This window comes from Amblyomma mixtum, chromosome 9, assembly GCF_055824585.1.
Source record: "Amblyomma mixtum isolate Tamu chromosome 9, ASM5582458v1, whole genome shotgun sequence".
Lineage (NCBI taxonomy): Eukaryota > Metazoa > Arthropoda > Arachnida > Ixodida > Ixodidae > Amblyomma > Amblyomma mixtum.
The window spans coordinates 62407770-62427964 of record NC_143020.1 but is presented as its reverse complement, the minus strand read 5'-3'; the positions used below and the strand labels follow the sequence as shown (position 1 = coordinate 62427964).

At 44.3% G+C, this 20195-nt stretch overlaps 1 protein-coding gene across 1 annotated transcript in view; it reads left to right on the top strand.

Moving 5' to 3' along the window:
- Positions 1-411: 411 nt before the first annotated feature.
- The window catches only part of LOC149329304 (uncharacterized), a 46084-nt gene continuing 26300 nt past the window's right edge, over positions 412-20195 (top strand). The window contains exon 1 of the mRNA XM_089561911.1: positions 412-4041. Coding sequence (XP_089418037.1) covers positions 3960-4041 — 82 coding nt within the window. The 5' untranslated portion in view covers positions 412-3959. The remainder of the gene's footprint in view (positions 4042-20195) is intronic.

Below are 20195 nucleotides of genomic sequence, written 5' to 3'. Positions count from 1 at the left end.
CAGAGGAAAATAAATTTGTGTGCAGTTGACCTACTGCTTGCCACTGTCCTAGAAGGAATGAATCCAGCTATGAAAAAGTCTATAGAAAAAATACTGATGCTGCATCTAGTTTGTTTCATTCGTGCTGCATTTGCTCAAAACCAATTAATTTCTTGCCTTTTCCCTCGAATGCCGAATACAACACTTATCCGGCAATTCCTGAGCGTAGAAACGTTTTCGCGGTATCAGTGTAAGTTCAACGCGGGGAAACCGAAGTCGCCGCTACGAATAATTCAAACAAGGTGCACAGATCAGTGCAAGAGAAACATCCAGTAAACATACGAAAACGGGAAAATACGACAAACACAATCTTAGAGCGGAGGAGGAAGGGCGCCGGTGCGAGGAGGGTTATGCAATGCCGAGAAAAGAGCCGGAAATTCTTTGATCGCCCGCAGGTACCTGCAACGCCAGGCAATGATGTCACTTCCCTCGATCAGTGCAGGGTTCCATTTTCTTTTTTCAGTTGTGAATCGGATGTACTCACTCGGTCGCCAGGGAGCTTTCCACGCTTAATTACTCTTGTAGCAGGCTTTAGCAAAGACAGCACGTTCGTGGAGATCAATGTATGCGTTCTTCTGTGTCCGTAATCAAATGGAAAATACTTCGGTTAGTTCTTTCTGTGGTATGTATGAAAAGCGGTCACGGTGCACTGTGGTGACTTGTGGAAGGTGGTGGACTGTATGCCAAAGACGGTTCCTGTAGCCAGCAGTTTACGCTGAAAACTGGTACAAACAGCGACTGGTTACTGCATCTCACCAGGCTTTTTTTTCCATATCTACAGGTCTTCCCCCTCTGCATGCTGGCATGGCATGCAAGTATTAAATCCTTTTTCCATGTCCTAATAGCTACCACCCAGGAATGAAAAGTGCATGCTACCCTAGCATTGCACTAAATGTCCTGCTTTAAAATACAGGAATGCCTGCATTATTGAACAATGCTGGTGTCGTTTGTCGTTTTTTTTTTGTGCTTGGCCTGTTTTTTGCGTTCTCTGTTTTGCAGGCACTGGAGGAGCACCAGTAGCCAGGGGAAGAACATTCCAGGGGAACTGCTGCCAACTTATGCAGACTCATAGCTCGATGCTCCTGTCCTGTAAAACAATGTATTGAGCGACATGTTTTTGTACCATGCACCAAGAAATTCCCCATTTCTCTCGGGCCAAGTTCGGGTCACCAGAATCCTTCTCACTGATTTCTGACAAGAACACAATGGGTCTCGATTTGGCAGCACCTCCACATGGTCTGAAGAGCATTTTGTAGCTTAGGCTTACGACCTTTTGTGGTATTTCTGTTCTGTTCATTGCTTTCGCTGAAATGAGAATTTTTTCCAGCCGAGATTATATCGCCAAGATTATCAAATGACAACCATTGCTAAAGACACCAAAACTGACATTGCATTTCAGCTGGTAGAGTAGAAAAACTACAGAAAGTGTTGCCAGATGGGGTTTTTGTGCATTCTCGCTACTGCTTTGTGCATTGCTCTCTACACAAGCGCCAGTGCTTCTGGCACTTGTGTTCATTTTAAAGTGACATTCCTTTGCTCTCTGTTACTTTGCAGGCCATTACTGATAAGCCAATGCGTACAAGGTTCCAGAGGAAGAAACCTTCAATACCACACCTGTCAGCCTTTCAAGACTCCATTGTTTCGTGTTCATAACCTGTAAAATTGCATGTGCAGTGATCTCAGTGCATTCTATCTCTCTGGAACTAAGAGGATCTCTGAAACTGAAGTGATAGTCATTGTGAAAGACGATGTGCAAGATCATATGAAAAAGAAAAAATGTAATTACCATGGACATTGTGCGGTTGCTCTGATAAGTGCGCAAATTGATTATTTTATTTATACCACATTCTTTTGCATTTTTCACTTAAAGCAGAAACATCAATGATGAATATTGCATTCGTTGAAATAATTTGCCTTTTGGTGCATGTGTGATTGACACATCAATCTTTATTTTGATTCTTGTGCTGTATAGCTGGAGATATTTTTGAATGCTTGCTTATTTCATTCAATGTGATTCCACCACAATGCACTCTTGCTTTGTCTGCTAGTTGGGGATTTATGAAAACTGGGGCTATGTAGAACCCCTCATGCCAGTATTGTGTGATGAGTTCTGCATGGTATCGTATTTGCCGCCGTTCACTGGTTTATGGGCATTTTTATGGCTTTGCTGAAGAGTATGCTATGATTCCTTGTGGTTCGTCACAGGTGACTGACCTCACTACGTCATGTGTGAAGCATTCCTGACTCTGTCCAAACTATGTTTGTTGCGGTGTGCATTTAGCCTGCATTCTGACATCTGCCATTCTGTTTTGAGGCTCTTTTAAGAGAAGGCAATGTTTGGCTGTATGGGGTGGATCGTGACAATGTTTATTTTATTTTTCTAATACCGAATGCTGTTCTGCACGTTTGTAGTTCATCATGTATGGACTTTGATTCATGATCACTGTATGGACCTTGAATTATCATTGAGGAGGAGATTCTTTTATTATGTTCTGAAGCCATTTGAGAAAATTTGCCTTTCCAATGTTTCTCTATAGCTCTGTGCTCTATTGACCCTGTTGACCCTATGCTGTGCTGGCCTATTGACGCTGTGCTCTTTAACCTGTTGCCCAAGGCAATCCAAGATCTACCAGACTTACTTGTCCAAGATCACACTGTTTTTTTTTTCCTTTTTGGTTTTGCCGGTGTGAGTTCCTGACATGTGTCATGTCTTCATGCCTCACAAAATGCCTGTAAAACAGATTTAGTGTTGCTGGGATTCTGTTCGGAATTATGCAATAGGTGACGACAAGCTATACTTTTATTCTTTATATCTCACTGCGTTCACTCTCCCTGCATCAGTGGCATAGTCATTGGAACGTGCACCACGCATGTATGATGTGCAGTGTTGGAATCTCAGTACTAGCACTGGGTACCCACAAGTGATGCAATGCACAAGTTTTCCTACTCGCTTTTGCTGGATGCACTTCTTGGAAATGGGCCTTTAATCCCAACCTGTGTCAAAGAAAGTTCCTTGAGCCATGGCCCTCTTTAGCCAAAGCTGCGCTTTCACTATCTCACTTATTGTGATCATCAGCTTTCACTCTCGTTACTGTCAGATGAGCTCACCTCATCAGCATATTTCTAGAGACATTTTTTTTTTCCATGCAATCCATGGTGTTAGAAGAGCCTGTCACCTTAAATGTCTTTCAGAGTAGTGCATAGCAAAGCTCAGTCATGACAGTTTCTTCTTTTTTTTTCGTCCAATTTTTTATCCCATATTGGAGATGTGGGCCTTGCACTAGTAACTGCGGTATGCTGTAACTGCACTCGACGCATAGTAGTGTGCAGTTTCAGATGTTCTTCTACTGATTTGGTTTATGGCACTCTTGGAGCTGCTGCTGGGGAAACACTGCCTTGGACATGTTGGCCACGCTCGTGGGCAGCTATAATCTTGGCTGCAAGCAAGACTGCTGTCAATTTTTTACCAGTTGTCAGGCTCTGAAATTTTTTCTCCTGCGTCCGGTACGAAAGGTGTAAGAGGTCTACAAAAAAAGAAAGAAATCCTGTACCAATGTGTTTTCTGCGCAAGCATAACTGACACTCGTTAGTTCTTAAGCCTGCGTAGGCAGACTTGTACAGTCCTGCCCATGAAGCCAGTTACTGCGCAAGCAAACAGGTCTTCGAAGTGGCTGTTAGTTTGCTTGCAACAGCTTTCCGATTTTTTTAGGTAACTGTGATTCTTTCATGAGCATAGTTATAGTTCCCATCTGCATGCAAATTTGAAACTTTGGAATGTCTGCGTTGGAGTTAGATTGTTTTAAGCCTGGCCTACTGAATTTACACAACCTAGTGCAACTGTTGTATGAGATTTTATTCCATTTTCACCGTCTCATCCACATAGCACCGTGTGACTTATTGCACATGTAATCCTGTGTCTTATGGTTGTAACCTGTCTTTCACATGCAGGCTTGACCACCAGAGGCTGCAAATACAGTGCATTTTCTGAACAAAACTCATCAGGTTAGAATCCGTAGTTTTTCTCCGTAAATGCATTCCTGAAGGTTGTCTTTCAAAGAGCAGTATGAAGGATACAGAAGCTTCACTTCATAGAACTGTGGTGAATTACGATGATATTTGCCTTCGATATGCTGGAAAGTTGTTTTCTATAATATGTGAACTATTGACCAAAACTGTCACCCCTGTGAATTCTATGCATTGATGTTAGGACTTGTACAGGGGTCCAAGGCCTCATCAGGTTTTTAGCCTTTTCCTTCCTCTTATACCCTGTCTGAGGAGCGAATAAAAGAAACAAAAATGGCAGTGTGCTATGTGCTAAACATAGCTAACTGCCATGTGTTTAGTTAGCTTAGACCCACTTGGGAGGGCTGAGGACAGTGTTTGACATGATGCCAGTAATGCACATGCTTTGGATGGATTTCAAAGGCTACCGTATTTTGTTGGCAATGATAACTTTTCTTGGGGCTGAAATGTTTTCAACTGCATGCTGAATTCAACCTAGGGATTTCTTTAGGTCTGAATTCTCCTTAAGGCCGACCTATTGAATAAAATTATTTATAAACATCCACAGCTGTTGTCGAATATGTCCTCCACATTGATCTTTATTTCCATAGCTCCAGGTGAGCTGTGCAATGTTGGTTCCTGCATTTGATTGAAAGTATTCTGCCTTTATAACAGGTTCAGTCATCACACAGAGCGACCATGATACACCTCCTGTGCAAGATTCAACCAGTCAAAGCCGTGTAGTGAGCCACTGCATGAAATCTGAGGCTTCTGGGAGTGGTAACCACAAGGGTAAACCTGCAGAAAAGAAGCTGTACGAATGCACCCACTGCAGTAAGGCATTCAAAAACAGATCTCAGCTAGTGGTGCATCTCCGAGTCCATACTGGTGACCGCCCATACCATTGTGATGACTGTGGTAGCAGCTTTGCACTAAAGGCCCACCTGGAGTCACACCAGCGCACTCACACTGGTGAACGTCCTTACCATTGTAAGCAATGTGGTAGTAGCTTTGCACTCCAGAGCACCTTAGTGAAACACCAGCGGACTCACACAGGCGAGCGTCCTTACTGTTGCGACTATTGTGATAGCAGCTTTGCACAGAGGACCAACCTGGTGGCACACATCCGTGCCCACACGGGTGAAAAGCCGTATCAGTGCCAGCTGTGCCCCATGGCCTTTGTAGTAGGTTCAAGTCTTGCAAGGCATGTGAGATCCCATAAGGGCGAAAAGCCCTTCCAGTGCGGCTTGTGCCTTAAGACTTTCGCTCAGGGGAAAAATTTAAAGCGGCACAAAAAGGCGATTCACAAAGAATAGCACTGGTTTCTAATGCCCTTAGTCAATATGTTGTCCTACATACCTTTTTATATGCAAGCTAACGAGATTCTAGCTGAATGCCCTATGAAAGGAGTTAGTAAAGGTGTTAGTAGCTAACCTTCATCTTTATTTACATTTGTAAGTTTTGTTCACTTCTTCAGAGTTTTCAGAAAACATTTCTTGTTCCCTTAGACTGCACAGTCTTTCTCCTTTAAGTCTTTCCTGAACATGAAGACTGAGCCTGCTATGTTCGTAAACTTGCATGTATTTAAATGAAGTCACGGTCATATGTGGATGGCATCACTTCTTGTTGGAGGGTTAAAAACTTTGTTACCAATATTAGAGAGAGATTTAGCATACTGGAGATGTAATGGCATAGCCGTATGCCGGTTAACCAGAAATTGGCTACACACGAGCAGTGGCATGGTTACTGCCAGGCGGGGTCACTGCTTGTTTGGAGCCTCTGTTCAGTAAACCAGTATACGTCTATGCTAGTACGTCTCCGCCATGCTGAAATTCTCTATTGCTGTTGCCATTTGTCAGCCTGCCTCAGTGAAAAGATTGGCAGGTGAGAAAAACATGCTCAACTATTCTTTTTATTCATTCAGTCTGAGTGGGCATATTTTTGTGACGTTCATGATAAATTCACTCATTAATATCATTGAACCTACTTCTGTTTGTATGACAACACAGGAAAACCTGCTCTGGTGCTAATCTTTGCGTGTTTATTCCAGCATTTCTCATGGCAGGAAAGAGTGGGGAAAGGCAGGTATCTGACCTCATATTGATGTGTCTCGTGTTAGTCTGCAGGCTTTATAACAATTCTTTGTTCTTTGGTATGAAAGCCAACAAAAAGTTCACAAACATCGACATCACCATTTCTCAGAGTGCTGTCTTAGCTGGATATAAATGGCATAATATTTGTGGAGCATTATGTCCATGCCATTTTTATCTGTTGTGTTTGTCAGAATATCAGATGTTTGTAACCATTTCACTTTGTGCTTGCTTATTTATTGTGCGGGTGTTATCTGTTTACATAAGGTTTTTATGATAAGCTGCAAGGGTCATGCCTGTTGAAAAAAAATGTTGTGATTGGTGCTTATGAAAAACATTGCTATATACTAATGTATTGTCAAGTTTGTAATTTAGGTTTGTTGTGGGAAATTGCACATGAGCACTGTATTACAGTTGCCATTACAAAACGTTGAACACATTGCGGCTTTTTGTAAAACTTACTTGATAGTTTGTGCATTAAATTCCAAAGCTGTACAATTCTTTGGTTTGCCTGCATCTTCAAATAGCTGATGTTTCCTTTTTTTTAGTGTTATGCCTCGAGCATCCACAGACATCATTGTGCCTTGCATCCAGGAAAGAATTTTTATCATCATTTGCTTTAGCATTTGGTTCTGGTCCCCACAGCAAGGCTATCCTGTCTAATGGCATTGCATTTCCTGTGGCACGATAGTTGGTAGTTTTTTCGGTTGCTTTGGAGAAAACTTTAAACCTCTTTTTTTCTCAGACACTGTACATTTACATGTCGTTACCTACACCCATTCTGATAAGAAACATTGAGCAGCCTTTTCAGGGAATTCAAATTAAATAGCCTTCTCCATGTCCAGCACTTGCATTCTTTGAAGCTCAAGCACAGTTAACCCATATACGCCATGCATCCTATATGTAGAACAGTGCTTTTTTCGCACACAAACTCAAAGTTTACTCTGTAAAACCTTGCGCCTGCTAACCTAGGTTTTGAGAGGGTCTAAATCTCCTATGCAAGGATTGCATTGCATTTGTTGAGTTTTGTGCAATGTATGCATTGTGAAAGATTGCACTATCTTCTCTGGAGGCCAGTTTTGAAATTCTGCCCCCATTGACTACATTGTAATTCTGGCAGAAACATGTATCAACACAAATTAAAACCCATGTTTCTGCAAAGGCACCCTCCAAAAACCCCAATTCATGGCTTTCAAGTGATAAGTGATAATATCGCCAAGGGTGGTTCCTTTTGCATCAGCCAACCGTCGTCATTATCACTTGAAAACCATGAATTGGGGTTTTTGAAGGGTGCCTGTGCAGAAACATTGGTAGTAATTTGTGTTGATAAGTTAGATTCTTTTTAACTTTGTCTCGGCAGGAGGGGTTAAAATGGGTACAAGCATGGAAAAAGATTCATCTGAAAGTCAGCGCTTGTGTTGTCTTTTCTTCGTTTTGTGCCTTGTCTTCTGTGTTGTTGTATAATTGTGCGTGCTGAGGTACACTGCTGTCTTGCAGTCTAGGGCCATCAACTTGTGCCCGACACCAGTTATGGGGCAGGTTTTATTTATCTTTGGTGTGAAGTCAACAAGTCGACGAAACATGAGTACAGACACAGTTTTGGAGTGGATGTGCATTCTGGTATGTTGAAGTCACAGCAGTATGACAACATTTGTTGGTGCATCACAATTTGTTGCTCGGCTGCAAATGCAACAGCTGGCGTTGCTCTGTATTGTGGACTTCTCATGTGGTTCAGCGCTGTATTGTTGCAGTGAATCATGTGATTGCTGGAGGGACTGGAAGGCCTTCTGCTGGTCGATCATGGCAATGCTAACAGATACAGAAAAGATAGCTTTTTCTTTTCTCTTATGGGTGCAGAAAAGCTACATCTGAGCAATTATAATCAATAAGTGAATCAATCAATCAACCAATAAATAAACCTTTAGTAATAAATACCAGTCCAGGCATTCTTGCAGATATTATTCAGCAGGAAGTTGCAAAGCAAGAGACAGGGTAGGACCTCTGAAGATTTTGCTGAAATGTTAGGAAAACAGTACGGAGGCATCTTCTTTCCATCATTTATCGTGTGGGCCGGTCACATTTGGACGCTGCAAGACTTGGACTTTTTGCGGAATCCTGTTGGTGTGCTTTTCCAGATATCGCACGAGATGGCCGATGATCCCTTTCGAACAATCACAATATGAAAGCCCACAGTTTTCTGTTTTATCCTTAATGTGATAGGTGTTTAAAGGAGTACAGGCTAGTGATGCAAAACTATAGATAGTACAATTGATACTATTGATAGCTGAGTCACAGTCGAACTATCGATGGTAAAAGAAACTGTCAGTAGTACTACCAATTGTTGTATTGATGGTGCTTGAAGTTTTGATAGTTCCATCGACAGTATTATCAATGAAACTTTTGATAGTTCTATTCATAGTACTATCGATAGCCGTATCAATACTACTTGCCATATATAGTACTTTCGATTCTATAAAATCAACCGTGCCTACCCACTGCATCCTAAACTTGGTTTCCCGAATGTGTGGTATGGAGGTGATGGTATGGGTAACTGACAAGGCTCACCCATTTTCGCAGCCTACGAGTCACCGAGCTCTGCAGGGTGTTCTGTATGTAAAGTTGCTGAATGAAGTGTTAGTGTGCGAATGTCCTCGTTGCGAAGCATGTGTGCGAAAAGCATTTCTGCAACGGTTACGTCCACAAAACGACGTCTAGGTGCACGATGGAGTCATGTTAGCCAGCACAAGTTGTGCTGTTTGTTCTTTCATCGGATGCAGTTCCAGCTAGTTTTCCGAACAGTCCCAGTGCACGTTAAAAAACCACAGCTGGTAGAAATTTAACTGGAGACCTCCACTACGGCAGCCCTCATAGCTTGAGTCTCTTTGGGACGTTAAGCCTCATAATACCGTAAAACTAATGCTTTGGCTATACCACTGGCCAACAAAAGCATAATATCAGTAGTTTTCCTATCGATAGTGTTGCTATCGACAGTCTTACTATTGACAGTCTCACTAATGATAGCGGTACCATCGGTAGTAATACTATCGATGGTAATACTATCATTAGCAATACTATCGATAGTTTTTACACTATCGATAGTTTCAAAAAACTGTCGTTGCGATCAATGGTCGATTTCTTGATGGTTTTGCATAACTAGTACAGGCACCTAACTTTTGGGAGCGTGATTTCTTCTTTGTAAGGATGCATAAGGCATTTTTATTCATGAATTACCACTTGGTATTCTCCTATGACCTCTAAATAATTTATAATCGAATTTCTTTCTCATGCTGTTTCGGTTTCAACAGCTGAACGATGACTGTGACGTCAATGTGTCGGTATAGGTCACATGAGGCATAAAAAAACAACAGTATAATCGGTGCTTATACATTTGTTTTTTTTCTGGATCTTGAGGAAAACTGGCTTTAGCATTTTAGCAAATTAAAATGATGAAGCAGCGATTTTATCGCAGTTTTCCATGCCTCATGTGAGGTATATCCAACACTTCGACATCACAGCCATCGTTCGGCTCTTGAAACCTAAACTAAAAGAGCATGACAGAAAAATTTGATTATAAAGTTTTTAGCGGTCATACGCAAATACCACTTGGTGATTCATGCATAGTAGTGTCTTCCACATCATTGTACAGAAGAAAACATGACACCAAAATTAGGTGTCTATATTCTTTTAACAGCCACACCCACGGCACAGAAAGCTCAGTCCATGTGAGGCACGAGAGATCTCGCAGGGGTGAAAAGCCCTATCAGTGTGACTTGTGCCAAAAGGCATTCAGTCGAAGAGAATTTTTGAAAAACTACATGGAGACATGGCACAAGGAATAGCAGTGGTCTGTGATGCCTCCAGTCAGTATGTCTTGCTAGCTGCCATTTCGTGCACAAGATAACAAGATTCTAGCTGAATGCCCTATAACACCCATGAGAGATGTTGGTTGCTACATTTGTAACTTTTGTTCATTTGGTTGAACTTGCAGAAAAACAACATTTGTTGTGCCCATAGACAGCACATACAGACAGTTGTTCTATGTCTTTCCTGAACAAGGAGCGTGAGCCTCCTCTCACGTTCATTATAAATAAAGGAATTCTTATCGCTACCCTTATGATTGACAACATGATGGGAAAATATGCTCCTATGAAAATCTTTGTGTGTTTATTCTAGCAGTGTTAGTGGCAGGAATGAGTGCGATGTATCTTGCATTAAATTGTGGGCTTTAATAAGAATTTTCTGTTTCTCTAAGAGCTCTAAAAAAACCTGGCACTTTGTGGCAGCTTTTTTGTTGTGTTCGCGTAACTTGAAATAGGCTGATCGAGTAAGATAAGGGTGTACATGCTAAGCTTCGAGGTTCGTGGCTATTGAAGCAAAAAATACCGTGATTGGTGCCTGTGAAAAACACTAATCTTGCAGTGTACTGTAAAGCTTGTAATTTGATTAATTGTATGAAACTGCTAGTGCATACAAGTATTTTATTACAATTACCGTTGAAAAATGTTGAATGCATTCCGGCTGTTTGTAAGGCTACTTGCTTGACATGTTCTGCTTTAAAATTCAAAAGCTGTGTAGTTATTCAAATACCTGCTGTTTATTTTTTATCGTAATTATACTTTGAGCATCCACAGACATCATTGTGCCTTGCATTCACGAAAAGTTTCTACCATCACTCTTTTCAGCACTCAGTGCTGTTCCCCATAACAAAGCAATTCTCTGATGGCATTGCATTACCAGTGACACGACAATGTCTGGTAGTTTTATTGGTTGCTTTGGAGAAAAGTTTGAACCTCTCATTTGCTCAACAGTCATGCATTTACATGCTATTTGTACATCCATTCTAATAAAAAAGGTTGAAGAACTTTCTCGGTGAATTCAAATTAAGTAACCTCCACTTTTCTATGTTGCATGTTGTGCAGTCCTCCCCATGCCTTGCACTTATTGTGTAAAACTCAAGTGCAGTTAAACTGCATGTGAGAGAGAGAGAGAGAGCTCTTTAATGAAAAGCAGATATTTTTGTCGGCATGAATATTCGCTGACATGCTGCTCTGCATAGGGGAGGGAATAGAGGAGTAAAGAAGGAAGAAGGGTGTTAGAAAAAAGTGCGGTCATTAAGAGGATTGGAACGCAATATCTCACTGCATGATGGCTTCTGGGAAAAAAGCAGTGCTGATACGAGGGATAAAGAAAGAAGAAGATGGCTTCTTTGGATGCGACGGAAGTCAAGTTCTGAGCGTGTACAGTGGGGTGATCAAGTGTTCGGCAATTTAGAGTCGGTCTAAAACACCGCTAGTGTCTAAATAGGCAAATAAGCATATCATACATGTTGTTGCTGTCTGTAGCAGCTTAAAGGACCTAATAAAGAGTCCACTGTGAGTGGCACTTGGGTGACGGACTGCATGCATTGTTGATAGTGTGCACATTCATTGGCGTACTCTGGACATTCGAAGAGAATATGAAGCACAATCTCAATTGAGCCACAGTTGTTATAATGCGGACTGTCTGTTTGCTTGAAGCGATATTCTCACATGTTTGTAAATGCAACATTAAGACAAAGGCGATGATAAAATGTTTCAGATGACGCAGAAGCCCAAGCGGCAGTGCTTCATTTGAGCTATGGGACGATGGAATAGAGAAAGGGGTAATGACGACTTGGCGAGTTCCAGAGAGGATTCTTTTCATCCTGGGTATATCGTTTGGCGAGTTGGGATGCATCTGATCTTGTGAAGATGTGCTTGTAGTTATGGTGCTGTAGATCTTTGTGGGCCTCTTCGTCTGCTCTCTCATTGGCCGAGATGCCGCAGTGAGCTGGAATCCACTGTAATATTATAACGTGGCTTTCAGCAACAGTCAAGTGGTGCAGGCATCCAGTGTCATGAGAAATGGGCTGGTGATTTGTTCTCTTCAGTAGGCTGGACAGGGTTTGTAGCGCTCCTTGCGAGTCCTCTGAAGATTACCCAGCATCCTGGGTTATGGCGCAGGATATAGGAGACAGCTGTTTTTATTCCATATAGCTCTGCTGTGCTGGAGGATGTCCTACGTTGTAGTCGCCATAAAAACATTTGGCCTGACGAGGGCACATAAAGGCCGCATAAAGAGGAGTCATGAGAAGTTGAGCCATCAGTGAACATGTGTGTCTCTTGCGAATACTGCTCAGCTAAGTAGTTCAGAGCAGTTTGTAGCAGCACAGTTTGCGGCATACCATTCTTCTAAGCGACACCCGGTATGAACTGTTTGATTACAAGAGGTGAGAAAGTCCAAGGAGGAAAACTTGGAGCCAGTAGTTTAAGTGGCTGACTGATGGCAGGAAGATGCAATAGCTGCACAGCTTGACCAAAGCCGGAATTGCTGTGGGTTGTATGGACTCGGTGCAGGAAATGTTTATTCCCTTGAAGTACATGACGTAGATGGGTTAGTATCATTACCTGTGCGGTGATGACTTCGAACGGTACACATCATGCTTCCGTGTTCCTGAGGTGGAGGAGCTCCTTGGGAGGTCAAGACTGATCCGCAGGCAGGTGTTTCGCGCTGCCTCCAGTGTCCTCTCATTTGTAGGTGACGTTTTCTGCAATACAGGAAAACTATATCGCAGAACACCATGAACATAATCCTTATAAAGGAGAACCATAGAGTGACAATTGCTGCCCCAATGCATTCGTGCCAGAAACTTGAAGATTTGTGATGCTGCTGCTATTCTCGCACAGTGTTTTTTAACATGGGGTGTGCAAAAAAGGTCTCGGTTAATGACAATGTCGAGGGATCATTTTGTCCATACATAGGGTAGCAGGTTCCCATCAAGAAGGAGAGGATATTTGGTCATTTTTTTCCTGGTGAATGCCATGGTAACACTTTTTTCCGGGCAAAGATGCAGTCCTCGGAGACCCATGTACTTGGAGGTGTTTAGTAATGTTTTCTGAAGAGATCGTTGCATGGCGCGGCGTGATCTGGATTCACTCCAGATGCAGATATCATCTGTATAAAGCGTGATGTATGCTCTCTTTGGTAAGTTTTGTGTTATTTGTACCAGAGTGATATTGAACAACAGGGGGCTGGTGGTACACCCTTTTCTACTGCGTGAGGCAGTGTTGGGCCATGTGGGGTGCTCATAAACATTTGTTGCTTTTTCAAATAGTTTTAGATCCACTTGTACAGGTTGCCTCCAAGCCCAAGACTGGCCAAGGCTGCTAGAATGGCATGGTGGAAAACAGAAGCCTTGATGTCGAAGAAAACAGTGATCGGGGTGCGCCCAGAATGTAAGTTTTCTTCAAGTGATGTGACGAAGACAATGACATTGTCAATTGCAGATCTCTGCTGACGAAACCCGTTCATTTCTTGGGGGTACTCATTGCAGCTTTTGAGAAACCAAGTTATGCGCTTATGGATAACATATACGCTCCATAAGTTTACCACTGCGCATGTGCTACCTGCTCCTTTGCAGCTGATTTTTTGTGTGCACCACCACGAGGCATAGACTCAGGTGCCTGATTCATTTCATTCAAAGAATATAAAATGTATGCTCATGCTACCATCTTTTATTTGCCTGAGGAGTAGTGTTGTGCCTGACTGTTATGTCAACAGCTAAGCTCTAATTTCGATGGAGGCGAAATTCTAGAGGCCTGTGTACTGCGCGATGTCAGTGCACGTTAAAGAACACCAGGTGGTCGAAATTTGCGGAGCCCTTCACTACAGTGTCCCTCACAGCCCTAATCGCTTCGGGAAGTTCGACCCCCATAAACCGTGAAACTATTCATTCAGGTTCAAGTAAATGACATATGCAGGGTGTTCCACCTAAGATTTCGCACAGTCTTTAAAAATAGGACTTTTGAGTTAGAACGCTTTTTTTCGGCGTTGCATTGCCAAGAGGGAAAGACGACAATGAGTGTGCAGTGCCTTTGTAAGGAGCGCTCGCGCTAGGCCAACTGCTAAGGCTGACAAGGGACGATTTTGCTCGGGGTTGACAACCATAGCTTACGCACTAATAGCACTAATAAACCGTCGTACGTACAAGTTAAGCCGGCTATAAAATTCAAAGCCTGCAAGGATTACGATCTGCCAAGTGCGATATCGAAACCAAAAGCGAACACTGTCCAGTTTCGGTTTTTCTTTCGTTTGCGCTGGAAGATCACAACTGTAATAACTGACGGCCAGTTTGCGACTGAAATTTTGCAGCGCCTTAAGATATAGTTAATTTAGGTTGTCTACGTGGTCCTCATAATGTTTATTCGTATTTAAAATGTGCATACGCCAACCATGCAGGTAAGATGTATGATAGCGCAAGCTGCATCGCGGGCGACATCAACAATCACGCATTTTTCGTGTGTTGCCAGTTGCGCCAGTTCCTTAATTTGTTGCATATTACTTTTTGTGTGTTGTCAGTCTGTGAGTAGAAGAAGCTTTGCAGGAAGAAAATCTGTGCGCATACAGAGCAAGGATAACTTCATTGCGACCCTGTGTACATCACTTTTGCAGCGTGCGCCTGTGAAGACGTGGTCCGTCTTTGTGCGCGCGTGCCGAAGTGTCACCGCACAGTCAAGAAAGATTCGGGATTGCTTGCCTTATGTTACATGAAAGCCGCAGGAGTGTATAACCACAATACCAGCCAAATGTGCTCAAGTGAAACCTGCCGGATTTATTCCTACAAACCTGCTATTTCAACACTGGCATCGGCGGGTAAGTGAACGCAACAGGCTGCATTGTTGTAACTGACGTTAACCTGTAATTCATTACGTGTGTCACTCACTCGGTCGACAGCGAGGTTTCCGCGCTTAATTTCTTTTGTAGCTGGCTTTAGCAAAGACAGCACGTTCGTGGAGATCGATGTCTGCGTTTTTCTGGGTCCGTAATCACGTGGAAAATGCTGGTTAGTTCTTTCGGTGGTATGTAAAAAAAGTGTTTAGGTGCACTGTGGTGACTTGTACAAACTGGTGAACCATATCCAAAAAGGCGGTACCTGTAGCCAGCAGCCTGCGCCGAAAACTGGTACAAACAGCCACTAGTTACTGCATCTCGCCAGGCTTTTTTTTTTTGTATATACTGATCGTCCCCCTTTGCATGCTGGTATGGCATGCAAACTGCGTCCCAATAGCCGCTACACAGGAATGAAAAGTGCATGCTACCGTAGCATTGCACTAAATGATCCGCTCTGAAATACAGGGCTGCCTGCATTATTGAACAATGCTGGTGTCGTTTGTTTTTTTTTTTTTTTTTGTGCTTGGCCTGTTTTCTGTGTTCTCTGTTTTGCAGGCATTGGAGGAGCACCAGTAGCCAGGGGAAGAACATTCCAGGGGAACGGCTGCCAACTTATGCAGACTCATAGCTCGATGCTCCTGTCCTGTAAAACAATGTGTTGAGCGACATGTTTTTGTACCATGCACCAAGAAATTCCCAATTCCTATCTGGGCGGTGTTAAGTTTCACGTTGCCTAGTAGATTATAGTGGTTAATGGTTTTATTTGTTTTGTACTGTGGGACATGGTTTATTTGTTATGTGTTGAGGGACGTGTCTTTGTACCACACACCAAGAAATTTCCCCTAGATAAATGGATAACTGTTGGCGCCTCCTTTTTATCAGGCCTGTGGCGAGTGCCACCTTGCCTAGTAAGTTAAAGGGCTCAAATGTTTTATTTTCGTACTGCCGCTTCTTTATTTGTATGCTTTGGGTCCTGTTCTGTTTATTTGTTCCCATTGGAAGCTACTTTGTGTATTCTACGCTGTATTCCTTTGGTTTCTGTGATGTGTTGTGCAATTTTTTGATTGTGATCTTTCTTTTAGTCTGGTGGCTCATTTGCTATTTTGTGCTTTTCTAAGAGTTCCTTGCTTGTTATGCTCTAGCTTCACCAAATTCACACAAATGTCCTGCCTTTCTTAGTTGTGGTAATGCCTCTTCTTCTAGCCATCATTTTATTGATTTCATATCTGCTTTTTTGCCTGTTTTTTGACATAATATATTGTGCTTGGAAGTTTCAGATGACAAGATTGTATAAAAGTAAGGCAGGAGTTTGGATATTCAGCTTGATATTGCAACTGAAGCATTCTTATCTTGGTTGAGCAAATCTTATAGTTTTTCATGCACGTTTCTTACTTCCCAGATTGAAAATACTGTATTAGCTATGACAGTGGCGCAGTGGTTATAGCGCTCAGCTGCTGACCCGAAAAACGCTGGATCAATATCGGCCGCGGCAGTCGCATTTTGATGGAAGCAAAATGCTAGGGGCTAGTGTACAGTGCAATGTCAGTGCATGTGAAAGAATTGTAGGTTTTCGAAATTTCTGGAGCCCTCTAGTACGGCGTCTCTCATAGCCTTAGTCGCTTTTGGTCGATAGACCCTGTTAATGGTAGTGTTGGTGCGGGGCGTGGGAGCCCCGCATGCGAGGAACCTCTCAAGGCAGTTGCTGGGTGGAGACTGGAGGTTTATTACCGTAGAGAGAGAGAGAGAGAGAGAGAGAGAGGGCGAGTGTACAAGAATGCACTTTCGCTGCTGTAGGAATGCAGACGGTCACGGTAAGGGAATGGGGAATGCGTCCGTCGACGGGGCTGTGGGGATCAGATGTCGTCGGGGGAGACGCCTGCTAGCTTTTGTGGGTGCTAGCTTTTGTTGGAGTGGCCGGCCCGCACTTGTTTCTGGGAAGCGGGCGGCGAGTATGCGCGGAGGAGGCAAAGGCTGCCGGAGCGGCCTGGCGTCGCTTGGTCGACGAACACGACATCCCTTCCTCCTTATCTGTGGTCACCGTATCGGCCGGGCGGGCGCCGTTCATGCTGGGGTCGTAGCGCTTGCCGTTGCGTGGACCCGTTGGGTTGGTCTCCGCAAGGTTGTGTCGCACGGTCGTCCAGACTGGCCACAGGTTCTCCATGTTCGGAGGGGGGCGCTGATGGTAGGTCGTGCGCAGGCGAAGTTTCCGCTGGCAGCGTGATCACGTACGTAGCTGGCACAGTGTATTGTTCACTTGCTGCTGGTCCGTTCGTCCGATGGTCTGGCGGCGGATCATCGGTCGGGTAGGCTGCTGCACCTGGTTTAATGTGATCAAGGTGCCTACGAACCGTTCCGTTTCTGTGTTGAGAAGTCTTGTGGACTTCTGCGGAGCTCGTCACTCCCTTGAGTCCTCGCTGCTGCCTTAACGCACTTTTTGATGGCAGGGCCAGGTCCAAAGCACGCTTCTGGTGGCGTCGATGTTGCAGACGTTGTCGTCAGCACTCCAGAGTTGCAGTCGGCTGTCAAACTTCTGAGGCTGCGACGTAACTGCTGATCGAGTGGCTTTCTGTCGGCTGCGTCGATGTTGCAGACGTTGTCGTCAGGACTCCAGGGTTGCAGTCGGCTGTCAAACTTCTGAGGGCTGCGACGTAGCTGCTGATCGATTTGCTTTCTGTCGGCGTCGTCGATGTTGAAGGCGTTGCCGTCAGCACTCCAGGGTTGCAGTCGGCTGTCAAACTTCCGAGGGCTGCGACGTAGCTGCTGATTGACTGTTACGGCAGTTAGTCACGTCGCTGGAAAACATTACGGCTGTACAGCTCGGATGGTCTGCCATTGAGGTGCTTCTGGAGAAGTGTGACTAGGTCTCCATAGCTGACTTCTCCGGGTGGTCTAGGATCGAAGTGCTTCAGGAGAAGTGTGACTATAGGTATCCATAGCTGACTTCTCCGGGAGTCTTCGGTGTGACCAGCACGCGAACAGTCTCGAAGGTGTCGGTCCGCATAGCGTCAGGAGGAGCGCATGCTTCTTGGCTTCGTCGGAGACATCGTTTGCCACGAGGTAGAATGTGAGGTGCTGAATCCACGAAAAGGCTCGATGACACCGTGCAGTCCTCCAGTAGCCATCGGCGACACCTCGAACTGCGTACGCTCTACATCCCACTTCTCGTCGCCAGTGTTAATGGTAGTGTTGGTTCGGGGCGTGGGAGCCCCGCATGCGAGGAACCTCTCAAGGCAGTTGCTGGGTGGAGACTGGAGGTTTATTACCGTAGAGAGAGAGAGAGAGGGCGAGTGTACAAGAATGCACTTTCGCTGCTGTAGGAATGCAGACGGTCACGGTAAGGGAATGGGGAATGCGTCAGTCGACGGCTGTGGGTGCTAGCTTTTGTTGGAGCGGCCGGCCCGCGCTTGTTTCTGGGAAGCGGGCGGCGAGTATGCGCGGAGGAGGCAAAGGCTGCCGGAGCGGCCTGGCGTCGCTTGGTCGAGGAACACGACAGACCCCATAAACAAACAAACCATCTTTAAGTTTAATGCAGATAAGTGCTCTTTTTTTTGCTCTTTTTATGCCCAAATTTTTTATACTTAGGTAGTCTTGACCGTTTTGAGATCAAGATGTGTTGCATAGCAGCCTTCAAGGTTTTTCTGAGGCTGTTGTAAGGCCGCTTGCTTTGTTGATGCAATCACTTATGGCCATAGTCAACTGTTCAGCCTAAAAGTATCGTACTCGATGCAGTGGGCATGGGGATGTCCTCTGCTGATAACTTCATTATTATCAGTCTTGTCAGCGCTATGTGAATAATTAGGGGGGTGGAGACTTATGCTAACGTTGCTTAGAGCTGTGATGGCTTGGCAAAAGATACAATGCATGCAGTTCCAATGCTATATAGGGTTCAATGTCCGGTGTCACAGAAAGGTCGGCGTCATTGGCCATGAGCGAAATATCCACAGAAAATCCCTAGGGAAGCAACCTAGGCGGGCCACGTAGGTCACTTGACCTTGTGACTTCATCACAATCTGCCAGCCGTTGCAATTGACACTTATATTAATGGTCGGTCGTGAGGTTCCTCGGGAAGAGCAACCTGGGTGGCTCTGCCAGGAGTGGTATGAGGACTCCCTGGGACCTATGAATGTAATGTAGAAAACGACCAGTTTCGCATATATTTAAATTAATCCATTAACTCTGTTGTGTCCAATGCTGCCAACTTCCAGAGCTGCTTCTCCCCCAATTTGCAACAAAAATTCCCGAGATTTCCCCAGTTATGAAAAATAGCGTTCGATTGTGAAAAAATGTATACTTATGCGTAGTTCAGTAGCAAGTTTTATGCAGCTACCCTATTACCAGCCGTTTGTAAGTAAATTAGCTGTAAATTTTAAATGAAGGATCTAGAATGAAGAACTTCTAAATAAAGCTACAAGATAAACCGTAGCGCTCTGTGGAAATTGCAAATCAAAGGCTCTATATCGTGTCTGTTTTTTTTCTTCACTGTACGCAAGATATTAGTAACCATGCGTCACCATGCGGAATTAACTGAATTTTTTTCCCGCATGTTGTGTCAGTTTAGACTTCAGCCAAAGGATACCACACACAAAATGCCTGGAGGTCGCTTGAGGAGTGTACGGAAACTGCAATATAAAAGCTGCTTGTTCGTTTGCTTCGATTGCTCTAGAGGGTGACTTAAGTAACAGTTTGAGTCAATTAAATTAATGGAGCAGTAATTGTTACAGCTTTTGTACGCCTCATGTGATTTCAACTCACTTTGTTCGCCGTAGTGAAACGGAATTATGGTTAATGATTTTGGAGGGTCTAACATCCCAGAGTGACCTAGGCTATGAGGGATGAAATAGTGAAGGGCTCCGGAAATTTCGACCACCTGGGTTCTGTAACGCCCACTCCCATCGCACAGCACACGGGCCTCTAGAATTTCGCCTCCATCGAAGTTCGACTGCCGAGGCCGGGATAGGAGCCTCGTCTGTCGGGTTAGCAGCCGAGCGCAGTGAACTGCGCCGCGGCGGGTGAACTGGGAATTGTTCCCCTAGTTAGACTAGCAGATTTTCAACACGGTGCACCTTTATAAAAAAAATGGCGCACTTGTTCTGTTCTGGTTATCAAAATAAACATGCAGATAGGTTTACTAAATAGGATTTACACGTCGTGCACCGAGCTCCAAATACAGTGCGAAAAAGGGGCACGCATGTTGAGGGAAGGCGGTGGCGCGCCAGATCACAGCAGCGGGTGCCACTGGCCACGTCAGGGACCATACACGTCTGACTTGTGATGCCACAAGCGCCCTGCATCACTAGTGGCGGGTTGACGCTCGCTTGGAAAAAGAAGAAGAGAAAAAAAGGAGAGACGCGAGGCGCGGCGCAAGCGGCGCGAGGA